Source organism: Lampetra fluviatilis, chromosome 23 (genome assembly GCF_964198595.1).
Source record: "Lampetra fluviatilis chromosome 23, kcLamFluv1.1, whole genome shotgun sequence".
NCBI classification, from domain to species: Eukaryota; Metazoa; Chordata; class Hyperoartia; order Petromyzontiformes; family Petromyzontidae; genus Lampetra; species Lampetra fluviatilis.
This window is the reverse complement of record NC_136297.1, coordinates 11,526,204-11,544,234: the sequence shown is the minus strand read 5'-3', so window position 1 is coordinate 11,544,234 and position 18,031 is coordinate 11,526,204. Positions and strand designations below refer to the sequence as shown.

The window sequence follows — 18,031 nt, the reverse complement described above, 5'->3', positions numbered from 1 at the left end:
GGGGGGGGTCAGACATTTGTGACGAGGGGGGTGTGAGAAATGTGACGTCACATCAAAATGTGCAACTTTAAATAAATATAGAATTGTTATAACAACACTAATTGTTATAACAACACTAATTGTTATAACAACACTCCTACAACATCAGAGTTCAGCGCCATATTAAATACGCACTACAATGACAATAGTTTAAAGCGATTTGAAGCATGTTTTATTTTCAAAATGGAAATATGGTTTTGGGAGGGGGTCAGAGCTTTGTGACGTCATATTTGAGGGGAGGGGGGGGTCTGACTTTTTGTGACGAGGCGGGGGGGGTCAAAAATCGCGTGACCTCATTTATGGACGGCCCCATAGACGCCTCGACCGATCCGGCTGGGTGGGGGGGGTGGAGGGGTGGGGGGGGTGGAGGCGGTGGGGGGGTGGGGGCTGTAGGGGGGGGGGGCTGTGGGGGGGCGTGGCTTTGGGCTGCACTTTGAGAAAGTGCCCCCTCGTGGTCGGCGTCACCGCCAGGGCCGCGCTGTGCATTGTGGGTTGAGCCGCCCAGGTTGATCCACGGGGCTCTCGGGGTGGCAGCACGGAGCCAGGACCCCCCCCCCGATCCTTGGGTGACCCCCTCGCTGGAGTCCCCGTGTCGAGACCCCATCGGTGGGTCCCCTCTGCACGGCCCCGCGATGCGGTGAGTGACGCTGGTTGATGATGGTGGTGGTGGTGGTGATGGTGGTGAGGATGATGGTGGTGATGATGATGATGGTGGTGGTGAGGATGATGGTGGTGATGATGGTGGTGGTGATGGTGATGATGATGGTGGTGATGATGGTGGTGGTGATGATGGTGGTGGTGATGGTGATGATGATGGTGGTGGTGAGGATGATGGTGGTGGTGGTGATGATGATGGTGGTGGTGATGATGATGGTGGTGGTGATGGTTGTGGTGATGATGGTGGTGATGATGATGATGGTGGTGGTGAGGATGATGGTGGTGGTGGTGATGATGATGGTGGTGGTGATGGCCGGCGCCTCTGTCATTAAAATCACGAACTCCCATCAACACCATCCGCTGCTGCAGCAACATCATCATCTTCATCATCGGCATCATCATCATCGTCGGGGAGCGTAAACGCGTCGTCACGCACACATCATTGGGTGTACACAGCGGACACTTTTCTCATCGTGTGCACGCCAACATTGCCAATGCCATCATTGTTATTGTGTTGTCGTGTACAGTGCGAGTGTGCGCACAATTACAATAATGGTCGCTGTAGATGCGGAATCTGACAGATGCTTTGCGATTACGTAAAGACGAACATTTGTATAGCTGTACGCTGAATAACACGAGATGATGATCATCATCTGAGGGATGCATCACCACCACCACGTATCGCCAAGCACACAAGACGACATTGTGTGTATTCCACGTGCACTGCCCATGTATCATCCTCAGCACCAACATCATCATCGCTGTTGTCCATCGCATCGTCAATCGGGCGATGCACAATCGTCGTCTTTGACGGCACCGTGGTCATGTTTCAGTATCCACCCCCACCCCGCGACTGCACCATCAGCAGCAGTGTGTGTGTACGTCGGGATTGTGTTGATTGCAAGGCAGCAGCAACAACAACAACACATTTAATAACAAAGACACACAAAGAGCACATATGAAGGCCGGCACGGCACGCTAAGGGGGAGGGGGGTGGTGGCCACCACCCGCGCCCGGCCGCCTTTGTCTCCCCTCGCGGCGGCGGATGTTTACACACCCGCAGCGAGGTAGTCATTTGAGGCCGAGTCGACCTAGGGGGAGGCCGCGGGCAGCAATGGAACTTCGCGGCGCAGTGCGCTAACCGCTGCGCCACCGCTCCCCGCACAGACACACACACATGGAGGGTGGAGATGTTCACACGCTGTTGTGTCTGTCTTGTGTTGTTGTCTTGTGTGTGTTGTTGTGTACACGCAGTGACATAATTATGAATGCACAACCATCGTTATGAATAACCTTCATTACCTAACAATCACGTCGATCACCTAAAGAGGAACGCCTCGCTCGCCACCATACTTTTGAATACATCAGCATAATTATGTATTCATTACCATAATGATGATCATGTATTCATCATGATCATCATTACGGATAAAGGCATCAGTGTTGTGTTATGGTTACCGGTGAACCCCCCCCCCCCCCCCCGTAACCATAACCTCGCCTGAGGTTGTGTCCACTGTTGTGTGTTCTTTATGAAGGGCGTCTTTCATTATGGAACTCGTTGACACGAACAGAATCATCATCACCTTGTGGTTGTGGTGTTGAGCGGTGTCGATGATGATGATGGTGGTGGATCTGTGTCCAAGTTGTTATGTCTCTCAGCCATCTGGTGTCCGTCGTGATGGCGTTGTCTTCGTGGTCTGTCGTGTAGCGTCTGTGTATTTGCCCTGTGGTGTAGGTGGCATTGTGTGCGCTTTTGTGCCGTGCCTCTGGCAATGTCTGGGTCCACCTTTATGTATCCGGGTATTGTGTGCTTGTCGTGTTGTCTCGTGTTGTGTGTGTAGTGTTATGTGGTACTCTTTGATTTGTGTTGGCGTTCCTGACATTGTGTCTGTCGTTGTCTGTTCCGTGTTGCCTCGTGTGGTGTGTGCGTGTCATTGTTTGTGTCTTGCTGTTATGTAGTGGCGTGACTAGGATTGTGTCTGTGCTGTGTATCTTGTGCTTGTGCGGTTCGCTGGTGTTGTTCCTCTGTTGTGTCTGCGGTGTTGTTGTGTCTATGACGTGTTTGATGTCTGTTGTGTTGTCTTTGTGTGTTTTGTTGTGCATGTGTTGCGCCTGGGATGTTCCGTCACGTTTGTGACATTGTATATACTGTATGGTCTTGTGTCCGTGGTGTCATTTCGAGCCGGGCTGTCCAATTATTTAAGTAGCTCGCCAATTAGCGGATCATTTAATGAACTAATCCCACATACCCATTGTGTGCCGCTGGACGGGAGGTGAAGGGCGGGGACCGATGGCGTCATTTGCATAATCAGCTGCTTCACATTGGGCGTGGCTTGTAGATGCTTCCCCACCTTCGGGATGGAGGCTGTCAGGGTGGTCTCCAGCTTGAATCGACTAAGTCCCAGCTCTAGCGTTTTGTCATTGCCGTAACTGTGATCTCGTGTTTCAAGTACCATTGTGTTGTGTTGTCTGTGGTGTCGAGATGTATGTCTGTAATGTGTCTGAGGTTTTTGTGGTTTTGTGTCGGTGTGTTCCGCCGGCGTTATTGAACGTCGTGTTTTCCGCGGTGTTTATTTTATGTCTGTGTTGTGTCTGTGGGTTTTTGTGCATGTGGTGATGTTGCCTGCGGTCTTGTGTGTTATGTTGTTATTCCTGCATCGTTGCATTATCTGTGGTGTCAGTCATCTTTGTGTTACGTTGTGTCTGTTGTGGTGTTTAACTTTTATAACTTGCAATTGTGTCAGCCTTGATCAGCCGATTGCTTCTGGGTCGTGTGTTGTTGTTGTTGTGCATTGCGTGCTGCCGGGTGTTGTGTTGCTCTGCATGTTGTTTCTATGCTGCTGCCGCTGCTGCCTGCCTCACTGCGTGCGAACACTTGAGCCTCTTTGGTGTCCTGAGGTCATCCGATGGCGGAATGTGATGTGGGCATTGTCAGTGTGAGAGCCCAGTGTGAATCGTTCATCCCTGAGGACACTGACAATGTGGCACCCGGTAGTTGTCTGCAGTGTGGCGTACACTGCAGATGCTTTAAAGATGTGGGCGAATCATCGTCGTCATCATCATTCTCATCATTTGTATAATCGTGAAGTGGCGTTTAACCGACGGGCGACTGCAATTCTCGGATAGAGGGGGGCCTCGGCGCTCGCAATCGGAAGGTCGCGAGTTCGAATCCTTGGTTCGTGGAGGTTAACTCAGCCCATCATCGCTTCCGGGTCGATAAAATGAGTATGACAGGAAGTCAACAATGGTTGACATGGTTTTACTCGGCACTGCCATTGGGATGTGTAATTTCCACCCTTGGCCCCAGGACTGTAAACAGGAGGTGAGTGTACCGATGCCTCAGCAGGAAATCACGTGGTGGACTTTCTGACCTTTCTCGATAAGAGAGGAAAAATGCTCGTAAAATTAAATACCAGCCGTGTCGGAGGTACTGGGGCGAACTGACTCCTTCGTCCATGCGGGGATGGTGACAGCGCGTGCACTTTTGTGTGAATGTCGGACCTTTCAAATATTCCATAAAGTGAGCCGTTGTTGATTAAACTATAGAAATTTACCTTTAAAATGAGGCCCAATATGTAATACTCGATTATAATAAAAAAAAACTCAACACATGTGTCAACAACACTGATGAGACCTTAAAAGGAAAAAAATATATAATATATTCGACGTTTTGGGCAATGGACCTTCTTCAAAGCACTGAAATGCTAACTCTATATCCACGTGAGCCATGTCCTTTCTCAAAGCCATTGGAAATCCTAGCCTTTCTTCCACGTAGCTCTCTCCATGATATTTTCTCAAGAACTCTCCATCGGATACTCAGTTGCATCGAGTTGTTCACTTTGCTCACCCAACGTCACTCACCGCCTTCCCCGGCTTCTTGCTGTACCTCTACAATGTTCCCAGTCACAAACCCACATTTATATCCATTCTCTTGTTTTTGCATTGCATGCCCAAGACATTTATAACTTTTCCTTTGTCTAATTATGCTTTTAAAAGTTATTGTTGTGTACATTGCTGCGGCCCGCAAACAGAATTATGTTACTCGTGTAGTCTCTGTCCGTTGAATTTTTAGCATCCTTCTGGAAAAAAACCACACGTTTCTTGTTGCTTCCAGTTTGCTCTGCAAGTGTCTTTGTAATTGTCCAGGATCATTTGAAAGGTCAACTGTGAGGTCGCCTCCTCCTCTGTGGAACTGCCCAAGCGTGACCTGTTCACCTGCAGGCTGCGCTAAGTGGTTGTGTCACGCGCGGATGCCCCGCGCGCCCTGTCTGACCAAACGCGTCAATCATTCCCATCGCCAAGGAATCCCGTTCATTATTAATTAACGCCACTGTGCCCATCGCCATCGGCAGCCGGCACTGCCCCGTTTGGTAATTGGATGTTTGTCTCCTCGAACAATTGGACGATGAACACACAGAGGCGGCACCTGCTGCCAACAAACCGCTAGCCGCGCCAGAGGCTGACGAGGTGAGGGTCAACCTTGTGACCTTGTATCTCATGTTCCCACGTGTGTTGTTTTTGTTGTTACAACTTGTTTCCCCGTGTGTTGTGGTTGCCACTTCCCCCCCCCCCCCATGTGTTGTGGTTGCCACAGTTCTCACATGTCCCAGGGTGGCCCCAGGGTGGCACGCTGAGGCGTGGCGGGGGAGATGGCCGCTCGGCCGGTGCCCTGGTGGGTGACGTGGCTCCACGGGTTTCCCCACCTCGACTTCAGTCTCCGGCCCGTGGACTCCACCTTCGCCCCCGACGACCCCGCCTACCAGCAGGTAGCCACCTGCCCTACCACGAGCATTCAACGAGCCACCCTAACTGCAGATGCTCGTCCTCGCTTGCAGGTGCCGACGTACCTATTGCGAGCCAAAGAAATCTAACAAGAGTGATTTCTTGCTCGGATGACCATTGCGGCTGTGCTCATCACCTGTTTGCAGCCCATACATAGCCAGTGGAGGCAAATTCCACATTGGTATGGCGGGGGTGATGCTGTTCATAGAACAGCCACTGTTAACTCCCCCCCCCAACCAAAATGTGAACTCTCTACCTTCCGATTGCCAGCCGCTATGCTCTACCGCTGAGCCACTTGGCCAGGATCACCAGTGTTTTAACACGGCGTGACAGGCGGACGTGACGGGCCCGCCTGTCGTCCAGGGCATTGGAGACGAGGGTTGGTGGATCGCGCAGACATCCGTGAAGCTCCCAAACGCGCGCCGGGCTGTGTGGGTTCGCGGACCCGTGTGCGTGTGCGCGCACGCGTGGAGCTTTGGGGTGTCATCCGCTCGTGTAACCTGATGGGTATTCTCCGCGTTCTCCTGTTTGCCCCAAAACGAGAAGGGATCGGTCGCACATCCCGATGTTGATATTCCAGGTATTATTGTTGTCACCTCCCGTCCAGTCAATGAAAACAGTCTTCGTCCCAGCTTAGCCACCTGCTTGTTTTCTGTCGCAAGCTCGCGTATTGGTGAGCGTTAGCTGCCAACCCGCAGCACCAGCCCTCTGTGCCTACCTGATCATGCCAGCCCACAGGTGGGAGTTGTGTTGGATAACAACAACAATAATCACTTGTTATTGTTTCTTCAAAAACACAGACATTAAGCTTCTTCATCCAGCAAAGCCTCACCGAGTCTCAATAATTTTTCAGAGGGTGTCCTGCCAAGTTTTTCGCAGTAGGTGGTGGGGGGGGTGCAGTGTTGCTGCTGCTGCTGTGTCAACCCAATTGAGTAATTTGGAGGTAAAAATTTCAGCCCTGCAACGCCAGTTGCGTTGTAGGTTCTGGGGGTGTTTATTTTGTTTTGCTGTGGAAGGAAGCCGGAGAACCCAGAGGAAACCCATGCAAAATAGCGGGAAAACATACAAACCTGATACACTATCACTCCCAAGTCCAAGATCCGCCTTATAGCCTTAACAGACTTTGGGTACAAGTGCTGTTAGCAAGCACCTATGAAGGCCAGCAGGGCATGCGAGAGGGTGGGTGGGTGGCCGGCACAATACCCGGCCACCTTTGTCACCCAAGTGGCAATGTCTACTCATTGCGCTAGGTACTAATTTGAGTCTGAGTCGACTTAAGGGAGGCCCAGGACCGGTTCAGATAATCGTCACTGGTGTTGGTGGCCGTGAGCAGGAATCAATCTTGGGTCGCTGGGTTCGTAGCGCAATGCGCTAACCACTGCGCCACCGCTCCCCGTACCGTCACTCGCTCGCACGCTAACACTCACACTTGCAGAACAGAGGGAGAATGTGCAAACTCCACACAGAAAGGTTCCCGGGGTTGGGAGTTGAACCCAGGCCCCTTCTTGCTGTTAGGACACAAGTGTTACTTCCATGCCACCCTGCCTCTCAGAAGCAAAAACGACAGTTGTATCTTTAAAAAAAAGAAGCTATTTGAAAAGTTGCTTTCATGTCGCAGATAAAATATTGTAACAATGGCTGCGCTCAATCTCCAGTCGTTGCATGGACTGTGCGTTGACTATCCCGAGGGAAGGTGTGCAGCAGTCTTGTCTCCTTTTCTCCTTTAAGCCGCTTTGTCGTTTCAAAAAAATATCCTGCTCAAGAATAAAATCGCCCGTCAGTCAGCATTCCGATGACGGTATTTTATGTCCGCGAGTTAAGAATGTAAATTTGTAATCGGTAGGAGACACAATCGGTGTCAAGTCGAGCCGGTTGGGTCCCAGCGACATGACGGGCTGCTGTCCTAATTTGTGCCAAGAGTCGTGCGCGTCCTTGTACAGACGGAAGCTTGTGGTCTATCACACGGAGCGCGGCGGAGGAATGCGGCAATGATGGTGGGCAATCGGCGGCGGTTTGACCAAACCGCAGCCGCCAATTTCTACTTCCTCCCGGATCGCTCGGCCGAAATGGAGGCGCGGCGTGTTTTGTGGGTATTTTTTTTCTTTGAGCCCAACTGAATCGCATCGTCGGGCTCTGAGCCAGGAGCCCGCCGGCATTCGCACAAGAGAATCGTCAATGCGGTGTCCATTAAGAAAGCGCTCCATCGCGCTTAATTTGGCCCGAACGAGCTCACGGCAGTCACAGTTTTGTGTCCGCCGTTTCCACGGAGCTTCTGCAAAGAGATTATTTCCCCCCCCCTCTCTCTCTTTCCTTCTCTCTGCGGAGAAGGCATCCGTCCACGCATTGATTAGAAAAAAAACGCAGCCACCCGTGTGGGAGTTACTGGCGTTCCTGTTCGGCGGGCGAAAAACACTCTCCGTTGGAGTGAGTGCAGCCGTCTTGAGAGCGTCACCGCCGCCGCCACCAATCGTAAATTCTCCGCAAAGATTACAGGCCCCTGCGCCATGGTCGGTCGATGCGTGATTATCCGACCTGCGAGCTGAAGAGTTTACGCGGTTTAAGTGCGCCTGGGGGGAGGAGGAGAAGGAGAAGATGGAGGAGCTGCCGCCACCCCCCATACCACGCTCGCTACAGAGTCGAGGTCGTTTCTGGGGGGTGAACCACCGTCGGCCCTCTTCCACCATCGCCTCCGGGGAGGCTGAAGTCCTGGTGCACAGTTCCACAATTGAAGCGATCTTTCTCATGCATGATGAGGTGGGGGGAGGGGTCACTGTGAAGGTATTTATTGTCTCTGAACAAACGTGGCTTCGTTTGACTCATCCACCCGTCGCCGTCCAAGCGCTGACGAAAAAAGTCGGTTGGTCCGAGCACGTCCGACGCAACGGCATTTGTCAATTATTTCTGTACGAATTACCATCGTGGAGGGGTTAACGTACACGAGCATAACAAGTGTCACTTCATATTCATACCAATATATTGCGTGCAATCTGGGGACGGCCGGGCGCTTGGCAGCGGGGGGAGGTCTCCGCGCTGCTCTGCCGCGCACACTCCCACGGAACGTTCGTCACAGTTGTGCCCTCAAGCTGTTTAGTGGCGGTGGCGGCGGCAGCGATTGCGCCAGTTTTCCTTTCGCCAAATTACCTCGTTCACTGCCTCTCGCTGCCGGCAAGTCATTGTGCGTGCGGGCCGCGTGCGTGTTTCTACGCAAACCCGCGCGCGCAACCATCATTCCTGCTTGCCCATTGCAATTACGTAATTGCTCCAGAAACTTTTGCCGAAAAGCATTGCGGCCTCATCGTGGAATAATGAGATTGGCTACAACGCGTCCCGTTGTACAGTTTTTTTTCTTTAAACTTAAAAAAAAATGCTAATCCCCTAGTACCACCGCCACTGCTGCTGTCTGCTCTGACCACTGGTCCTGCAGCCGTGGCTTTTCCCGCTCGTCTAATGGGGGTCGATTGATTTCAAGTATCGATCCGCCCGCCGCCGCACGGGGAGGAGGAAAGGAAGCCTTTCCTTTAGAGAGACTTTCGTTTTAGGGAAAAACGCTGGCGCTCGGTTGCACCTGTGGGAGCCATGTCCAAAACTAACGAACAGCCCCATCACCCTCGGCTCTCGCGGCGGTGGCTCTACGCGTGCGATATTTTTTTTCGTCCGGCATGTGATTTTTTTTTTCCACGCCCCCACCACCAACCCCCCCTCCCCCCCCCCAGTTTGACTTGTTTAATTTGTTGCCAGAGTCGTAATTTTCGTTGAACGTTGCTACGTCCTCCCCGCGTCTTCGCGTTGACGTGCTCTCGTTAAATAATTACTTTGCAGCGAATCAATATTGTAGTCACTGGAATCGTGGGTATTAACGAGGGTGGCGAGCGGGTGCGTGGGGCTGGTTAATCGACCGTGAAATCGGCGGCCCGTGTCCTCGCCAAATTGCACCGGTGGGGGGAGGGCTGCGGGGTGGGAGATGAGCTCGTGCTTTTTGCTGACTCGAGGGCTCCTGAGTGGGAGCGGGAGCTGCGGTGGCTAGGAGATGTTAACTACCTCGCCTGGTATGCAGGAGGTCGTGGGTTGAGATCGCGACCCTGACACACGCTGCTGCATATTTGGAGTTTGCGTGTCTCGCTGTCTCTCCCCGTGGTCGCGTGGATTTGTTTTTATATCCGGGGCCTTTGGTTTTTCATGCCACATTTAGAATCGACGTGCGTGAAGAGTGTTTGGCTGCTGTGCGTTTCCACGTGAAAAGCCGTTTTGTTGAGCTGTAATTAGTGGCCAGGCCGCTTCTGAAAAATAACTGATAGCTTAGTGGGCTTTACCTGATAAAATAAAAATGGTTAAATGTAAGTTTATTTTTTGTGATTTTCTTACTTTCCCTATAATTTGCACTCCTATCGTTGTTGTTGTATTGTTTGTTGTTGTAACTTTATGACTCGCCCCTACTGGGCTTCTGTGAAAAAGAGCTTAAAAGCTCATCGAATTTCTCTAGGGTAAATAAAGATTCTGATTCTGGGCTGAAATGATCAAGCGACCTTCGCCAATTCACGTTGTTCCCGCCAATCGCTGTCGCTTCATTGCTCCGAGCGTGCGCCGTGAACTCACCGCTGCCTCCACCCTGCCTGCCTGTGCCCCCTCCTGCCCCCACCCCTTCCTCCCACAGTCCTTGGCATTTCTGGCCGGAATCGTGGGCGCCTGCCTGACCTTTAACCTCCTGGTGGTGGCCATCTACTTCCTGTGCCGCTGCTGCCGACGGTCGCTGCACCGCGATGGCGCGGAGCTCAAGCGCGGGCGCTCGCGCTGCGCCGTGTGGGTCGTCGTGTGCGCGGCGCTCATGTGCAGGTGCGGTGGGGAGTGGGGGGAGGGGGAGCGACGAGGTTGAAGCTAACGAGGTGGGGGCAGAGCGACAAGTGGGGGGGGGGGGGGACAAGGTGGGGACGGAGCGACAAGGGGGAGGATAATGAGGTGGGGGACAGAGACGAGGGGGAGGATAATGAGGTGGGGGACAGTGACGAGGGGGAGGATAATGAGGTGGGGGACAGCGACGAGGGGGAGGATAATGAGGTGGGGGCGGAGTGGTCCCCGCTGTTGGCGTGACTCCTCGCCGTGGCTTGTTGCAGCGCGGCGATCGGCGTTGGTTTCTACGGCAACAGCGAGACGGACGACGGCGTGGAGCGTTGCCTCGAGGGCCTGCAGAGCACCCGCGAAACCATCGACACCGCCACCACGCTGGTGCACCGCCAGCACCAACACCACTCCGCCGGCACCACTATAGGCACCACCGCCTAACTCGCCATGAGCACATGTCTCTGGTGATGTCATCGTCCTCCCATCACCACCAGCGTTATCATCGGCCCGCCATCACCACCATCAGCGCCATTGTCCCATCATCATCATCACCACCATCGGCCACCCAAACTGGAAGGACACAGCTCCACTCATCCTCTTCCGGAACCTCTCCTGTGTCCCCAACTGTAAGGGTTCACGGGATCCCCCGCTAGCCCCAGCAACTCGTGCACCTTGACCCTAATCCCCCTTTGCACCTTGACCCCCCCCCCGTTTCCTAGGTGGGCAACACCCTCACCTCCCTGCAGGACGAGGTCACCCCTGACCTGCTGTCCCTGGAGAAGGCGTACGCCAAGCGTGCAGAGTTCCTGCGCCTCGTCAGACAGGCGCGCGTCCACCTGGGCACCCTGACGAGCCGGCTGGACGCCCTGCTGCCCCTGTGGAGGGACCCCTCGGGCCAGGGGGGCAGCACCTTGAGCTGGCTGCAGGAGCAGCTGACCATTGTCGAGTTCTACCGGTCAGTGGCCGCTGCGGCCCGGGTAAACCCAGAACACGCGGCTCTACCCTGGGCCGTGCGTCTCCTGAGGGCTCTTCGACATTCGCGAGAGAGAGAGAATAAATAAAAAAATACGTTCTACAGTTTTTGCACCATGTTGACCTTCCTGCATCAGGAGCGATGCAGGAAGTGGATGTAGCGCCTGACCTGCGCTTTAAATTTTTTGTCGTTTTGTTCTTTCTTCGCCTCGCAAAGGAACGTTAGAGCTCGCGTCAGATCGCCTCGGCGCACGCGGCCACAAGATGATGGCGACTTCTAATCGAGACCTCTAAGACGAGGTGGTCGCCGGCGTCGTGGTGCACAGCGGCAGCACGTTGGCCGCTCGTAGCCGAGGCTCGCGGTTCCAATCCGGAGGCCGCCCTGGTTATTGCTGCACGCGTAAAATAACCGTAATAATAATACTACTACCACGCCCCATCTGTGTCACTCGCAATGGACGTTAAAGATCCCCCGACGTTTATCGCAAGGGTAGGCGATCGCGTCGCGGCGACGGGTTCCAAATTTTATAATTTCCCCCGGCAAATGACTCAGTTTGGGATTACACACCCAGAGCAAACACCGTCGCCCCCCTCCTGGCAGACTCATGCCCCAGGTCACTCTAAAGGTTTGGCGCAATTAACTTGAAACTTGAGAAGCCGCGCGAGTCCTGACTCGGCCGTCGCTCTCGCTGCAGGTGGCTGGCCTACGTGCTGCTGCTGTCGGTCGACCTCTTCACCTGCCTCTTGGTTCTGCTGGGGCTGGCCAAGCAGTCGCGCTGCCTCATCAACCTGTGAGTATGCCGTTGTTGGTTGCCGCTCGCTTTGGACTCATGAACGGTTCTTCAGATCAACAAACCACAGCGGCGGCGGTGGCAACACAACATCTTTGCTAATGCCGCTCGGGTGAGCCGTGCTAAGCCTCGCTATATTTTATCAACGCAACTTTGTTAAGTCCCTTGCAATCCTATTACACACCCGGCGTTTAGCAGCTGCAGATGTGCCGGGGGTGGGGGTTGGGCGGGGGGTGCTGGCGGCGCGCAAAGCGGCTTGCCTCGAGGTCAGACGGTGTTACGACTCCTAGCGGCGGGGTTCGCGATTCCGGCGGTGGCACTGATGCCGGCCGTTTGTTGCCGTTTGTTGCCGCCGCAGGGCCGTGCTCATGGGACTGCTCATGCTCCTCGCCCACTGGTCCACGCTCGCCCTGCAGCTCGCCGGATCCGTCGTAAGTTTTGCACCCGTGGCGCGCCGCCACTTTCACCCCTCTCCCCGCTCGACCGCCGCCCTGTGACGGCTCGGCAGTCGTCGTCACCGCGGGGAGCTCCGCCACGGCAGTGGGTTCGCTCGCCGGCATCATTGCCGTGGCTCCGGGCAGGAAATCGTGCGGCTTATTGAACCGGTTTACCTGGCCACATCACCTGCCCAGTGGATGGGTACTCACAATTGGCGAGGTCAAAGGTTACCACCACCACCACCATCATCATCCCCTGAACTAAGAAACAGGGATGTGGAAGGTGGTCCCAGTGACACAGCAAAAGGAAAAGCTTACTCCGAAACCCACACTCCTGGACAGGGGGCAGGGGTTGGGTGGGGGGGTAAGTCGGCACGCGGTGAAGCACGCGATGTGACGAGTCTGGGATCCGCTCTGCCTTGGAGATGCGTCACGCTGCGCGGGGCCGATTGTTGCTGTGGCGGCTCCGCTGGAGCCCAGCCCAGGCTCCTGGTTGCCTGGGTTTACGCGTGGGCGCTGCGCGGGGGCGGCTAATTGCCGCACGACCAGGACGAGCCATTCCTGCGTGAGGCTGACTCCGCCGCCGCCTTGTTATCACCGTGGGGTGTCGTTCAAACCGCGGCGACGTCGAGAGCTCCCTGGCGAAGGCGGGGATTATAAATATAAAGCGAGCACAGCGATGGTGTCGCCGGGGGTTCTATAACGGTTCACACACAACGTTGACTCGGCTTAGTGATGCACGAGAGGGACGTGCCACGGAGAGCTGCCCCCCACTGTGCTGCCTCCGCTGTCACCGCTACACCAACCGCACTCCTACTGCCCAGCGTCCGGGCACGATGACCGGGTCAAGTCCTCACGCCGATTCCATTTCCGCGTTTCTGCCCACGACGAGCGGCGGCGCCCTGTGTCTCCGCTCTCGGAGGGAAGCCTTCGCGTCCGGAGCTAGCCGGTCGCTCCCGACTCCCCGTCTCGTGGCGGTGCCGGCCCCCCGCGGTCGCGTGCAACGCTCCGGCAACCGCTGCGGGGCGGCAGGTTTTACAAATCGCCGCGAGGAGTCGCTGGTCACGGCCCGCGACGCCGCCCGGCAGATGTCCATTGGCGCCCACGGTCGCCGAGCGGAAGGGCTTCTTCACGCCGGCTTAAGTTAATTACCAAAGGGGGGCGGGGGCGGGAGTCCCGTCAGCTGCCGTTTCCTCATCCTCGTTGCTGGGCCCGGAGGCAGGGGGGCGGCGGGGGTGAATTCGCCTGCCGTTCAACGCCTCCTCGCACAGCGGCCGTGCGAGGAAGCTGGCCAGGGGGGAGAGAGGGAGGTGCACGAGGGAGGAGGAGCAGCAGCAGGAGAAGGATGAGGAGGAGGGGTTAATCCGAGCGAGCCACAGCTCGCGGCTTGCGTGGACGCTGCCACAATGTGACTTTGTCGTGATGGATTAGGCCAGGCGGCGGGGGCAGGCGGGCGGGTGCACGATCTTAGCCTTTCTGCAAAAGGCAAACTTCCCTTGCCCCTCTCCCCCACCACTCACCACTCGCTTCTTCCCACTCCCCAACTCCCCCACCCCCCGACCACGCTCACCACTCTTAGTTCCTAGCTCCCCACACAGGTTTCTGGCTCCCCAAGCAACACGCACTAATCCCCACTCACTCGCCACTCACTCGCCACTCACTGCACCCCACTTGCCACTCTCTACCCAACACTGCCTTGTCCTCACTCACTCATTCACCACTCCCCATTCACTCCCCAGTCCCTGCTCGTGAGCGTTTTGCCTGCTCGTGAGCGTTTTGCCTGCTCGTGAGCGTTTTGCCTGCTCGTGAGCGTTTTGCCTGCTCGTGAGCGTTTTGCCTGCTCGTGAGCGTTTTGCCTGCGCGTGAGCGTTTTGCCGTGCGTTGTCGTTGTCATCTTTGTGATCGTCGTTGTTGCAGTGGCCGCCGGTGCTCACGCGCATGCCCCCCCGTGTCACCCCCCCCTCCCCACCCCCCCCCCCCCACCACCCCCAGGGCGCGAGCGACTTCTGCTTCGCACCGCGACAGTTCCTCGCCAACGTGACGCAGGCGCTCGGCACGGTGGAGCGAGGTGCGGCGACCGGGAGCCGCTCGCTCCGCACCGACGCGCAGTGACACGATCGCACAACACGGCCTTGGGCTCCAAGCGTGGCAGCGCTGCGGCAACGCCTGTGGCCTCGCAGCAAGAAGGGCCCGGGTTCAATCCCCTAGTCGGGCGCCTTTCTTAGTTTAGTTTGTATGTTATATATCACCCCTGCTGTTCTTCAGTGTGCGAGGTGAGCGAGTCTTGAGAGTGAGTTTGAGTGACGAGTGTGCGAGTGAGCGAGCGAGTTGATATGTTCCGGACGTCGCTCGGTCGCTACCCCCGCCGCGTTCGCCGCGTTCACCTCGCCGCGTGACCACGCTTTTTAACGCCGCTCGTGCGCGTCCGTTGCAGACACGCTGAGCTACTACCTCGAGTGCCGCCCGTCCTCCGTCAGCCCGTTCCAGACGGTGAGTTTCACGGGGGGTGGGGGGGTGGGCGGTGGGCTGTGCAGGCAGGATGGACCACTGTTCAGAATAAGAATCTGTATTTATCCTGAATAAATCCGATGAGCTGTGAAGCTCTTTTTCTCGTGGAGGCAGTGTTCATATCCCGTTAACAGCCCTGAGCCAGTCAATTCCACATGTCTATGGTGGCGGCGAGTCTATCCGTGGGTCTTGCCCGCCGAGCTTTGTGGGAGAGGTCGCTCGCCGCATACAACAACCCAAAAGCGACAACAACACAACGCGGTGTGGGCTTCGAAATGCAGGCGCGCGTATCAAGGCCCCCCGCGCAGCCTGAATCTTTGGGAGATGAGCGTGGAGTCGGAACTTGGGGGAGGGGGCGGGGAGCCGACAGCACGGACGACCGAAGGCGGCAGCAGCGGGCGGGGTGGGGTGAGGTGGGGGATTGACGAGAGCGGTGTGGCCGTGGCGTGCAGGGCCTGACGGGCAGCGTGCGCGCCGTCTCCGATCTCCAGTCGCTCGCGCTGGAGCTGCTGCTCTTCGGGGCCGTGGAGGTGCCAAGGACGCGGGTACGTGCGCACGTGTGCTCGCGCGTGTGTGCATGTGTGTGTGCGCGCGCGTGTCCCTACGTGCCTGTGTGTTTGTGTGTATATGCCTGGGCGTGTCTGTATACGTGTGTGTCTCCGCACATGCCTGTGTTGGACTGTACGTTCCTGTGCACGCCTATTTGTGTCTTTACATTGTCTGTGCGCGCCTTTTTGTCTGTGTGCCTGTGTGTGTGTGTACGTTGTCTGTGCATGCCTGTGCGTGCGTGCAGAAGGAGCTGGGCAAGGTGCAGGCGGAACTGAACGTGACGGAGACGGCCGTGCACCAGCTCACGGCGCTGCTCGACTGCCGGGCCCTCAACAAGGTCCGCCCCGAGCGGCTGCCTGCCGCGCCGGTCGATCTGTTTGACATCTCAACTGGTTAAATAAAACAAACTTGAAGGTTATTTCATGTCAAATGGAGAAAAAATTGCACCAAACATTTTTGTTAACGCCAAGGTGTCTCTGACCTTGTCCTTCCGCCGCACCTCCGATTAGCACGGTTGACTGCGTACGTTGTGAAAGAAGTTCAACATGCATACGAAACGACAAAGTGCCGGATGACGTGACGGCGGTGGTCTGAATGTCAACGGTGGTAGGTTGATAATGGTACGACGATCGTACGATGGTGATGGTTGTGGCTGCCCCGCTCACCCATGCCCCCCGCCCCCCCACGCCCCCCGCCCCCCCACCGCCGTGCAGGATGTGCTGGCAGGGCTGACTGGCATGTGCTGGGACGGCCTCAAGGGGCAGCTCCTGCTGTCGCTGTTCTCGCTCACGGGGGCCATCGCCATGAGCTGCATCGTCTGCGCCATCCCCACGGCCTGCGCGCGCTTCCGCAAGAGGTGCCGCCCCCACACGGGCACCAACTGCGGGAGTGCGGATCGCCCGTGCGCGCATGCATGCGGATCGTGCGTGCGTGTGCATTTAAAGTGCTCTTGGCCTGGCACAGACGCCGGAGCGATGTCACCGTCACTTGGTGGCGAATGGCGGTTATTGGTGTGTGTATGCGGGTGTTCGTGTGTGTGCAGCGGTTAGCGCACCGAGTTACGAACCCGGCAACCAGATTTCGATTGCCGCCCACGGCCAACGTACGTGATGGTTATCTAAACAATTCCTGGGCGTCTCCCCTAGGTTTACTCGGCGTAAAACGAGCACCCGGTGCGGTGTGTAAACAGAGCAGCGAATGACGTCCCCCGGTTGTGACCCCCGGTCGTCCCGCGCGCTTCCACCGCAGGGAGCGTTGCCGCGAGGACAACGAGGACCCGTTTGGGCCGCGCGCCAGCGGCGCCGCGTACCGCCACGCGGGCCGCATGGCCTTCTCCAGCCTCTACAGCTACGGCAGCAGCTTCGGCAGCGAGGGCAGCCTGCCCGCTCTGGCGCACTGCCCACCCTCGCACGGACTCGGCGGCGCCACCGTGCCCTCCACCTCCGCCTCCTCCAACGCCGCCGCCGCCAACCTCGCCAACGCCGGGGGGGGCGGTAGTTACACGTGAGCGAGCCGGGGGCGATGTGCCACGGGGGGGGGGGGGGGGGGGGGGGGGCGGCCGGTTGCTCATTCCGTGACTTTTATACATCAAGTCAGACGCAAGTCGGATCACAAGCGGTTTCTTTCTTTTAACAACCCTCTCCTCAATGCGTTTTGAACAAAAGAAGAATTTTGGGGGTGCCGCGGTGGCAAGATGTTAACTACCTCACCTGCTGTACAGGAAGTCGTGGGTGTGATCTCGACCCTGACGCCTGTGTTTTTGGAGTTTACATGTGCGTTTAGTATATTTGGCTGCTATAAATGTCCACGTGATAAGCCACTTCGTTGAGCTGTCATTTGTGGCCAGGTCCCTTCTGAAAAAGAGCTATACAGCTCAGTGGGCATTATCTGGTATAATAAAATAAAAAATAATTTCAGTTGAGTTTATTATGATAACAATGATAATCATTTAGAGATCTGTGTCAGTCCGCTGCTGCGCAGACCTCCCGAGTGGCATCTTCAATATCGTCCGGGTCGCTTGTAGACTGGCGTAGGCAATGTATACTGGATGCGGTGTGCTGAGCACGGAAATTGGAACCCGCATATATATATACACGCGCGTCCGCAAGACCATCCCCAACCCCTTTGCCCTCTCTGCCCGTTTCAGCGAGGAGGTGGGTCCCTTCAACAACAACCCCATCTACGAGGAGGCCACCTTCTCGCGACGCCAGTCCCCGCCGCCCTCCGTGAGTAACCGCGGCGGCCAGCAGTTGCAGGGGTCACGCGGGGGGTCGTGCGTTGCCACGGCTCGGGATCTGTTTGGGGGGGATGGGGGGAGGTGCGGCCTTACGGCGCACGGTGCCACGGCCGCCCCGTCGCGTCCCAGGGAGCGGTGAGGCGCGTGTGAGCCGGCGCTCGCCGAGGGCGCCAGCCGCAGGTGCCCCTCGGTTGCACCCCCGATCGGGGGACCTACCACTCAGG

The 18,031-nt window shown here is 56.3% G+C and overlaps 1 protein-coding gene across 2 annotated transcripts in view; it reads left to right on the top strand.

Annotated features, from left to right (window-relative positions):
• Positions 1 to 493: 493 nt before the first annotated feature.
• Positions 494 to 18,031, top strand: part of LOC144940799 (protein tweety homolog 1-like) — a 28,115-nt gene continuing 10,577 nt past the window's right edge. For both annotated transcript variants that reach the window (XM_078867220.1, XM_078867219.1), the window contains exons 1-14: positions 494 to 676; positions 5,291 to 5,462; positions 10,130 to 10,308; positions 10,587 to 10,698; positions 11,034 to 11,269; positions 11,982 to 12,077; positions 12,436 to 12,508; positions 14,507 to 14,582; positions 14,949 to 15,004; positions 15,475 to 15,567; positions 15,816 to 15,908; positions 16,285 to 16,427; positions 16,820 to 17,074; positions 17,718 to 17,796. In XM_078867220.1, coding sequence (XP_078723346.1) covers positions 5,346 to 5,462; positions 10,130 to 10,308; positions 10,587 to 10,698; positions 11,034 to 11,269; positions 11,982 to 12,077; positions 12,436 to 12,508; positions 14,507 to 14,582; positions 14,949 to 15,004; positions 15,475 to 15,567; positions 15,816 to 15,908; positions 16,285 to 16,427; positions 16,820 to 17,074; positions 17,718 to 17,796 — 1,608 coding nt within the window. In that variant the 5' untranslated portion in view covers positions 494 to 676; positions 5,291 to 5,345. The remainder of the gene's footprint in view (positions 677 to 5,290; positions 5,463 to 10,129; positions 10,309 to 10,586; positions 10,699 to 11,033; positions 11,270 to 11,981; positions 12,078 to 12,435; positions 12,509 to 14,506; positions 14,583 to 14,948; positions 15,005 to 15,474; positions 15,568 to 15,815; positions 15,909 to 16,284; positions 16,428 to 16,819; positions 17,075 to 17,717; positions 17,797 to 18,031) is intronic.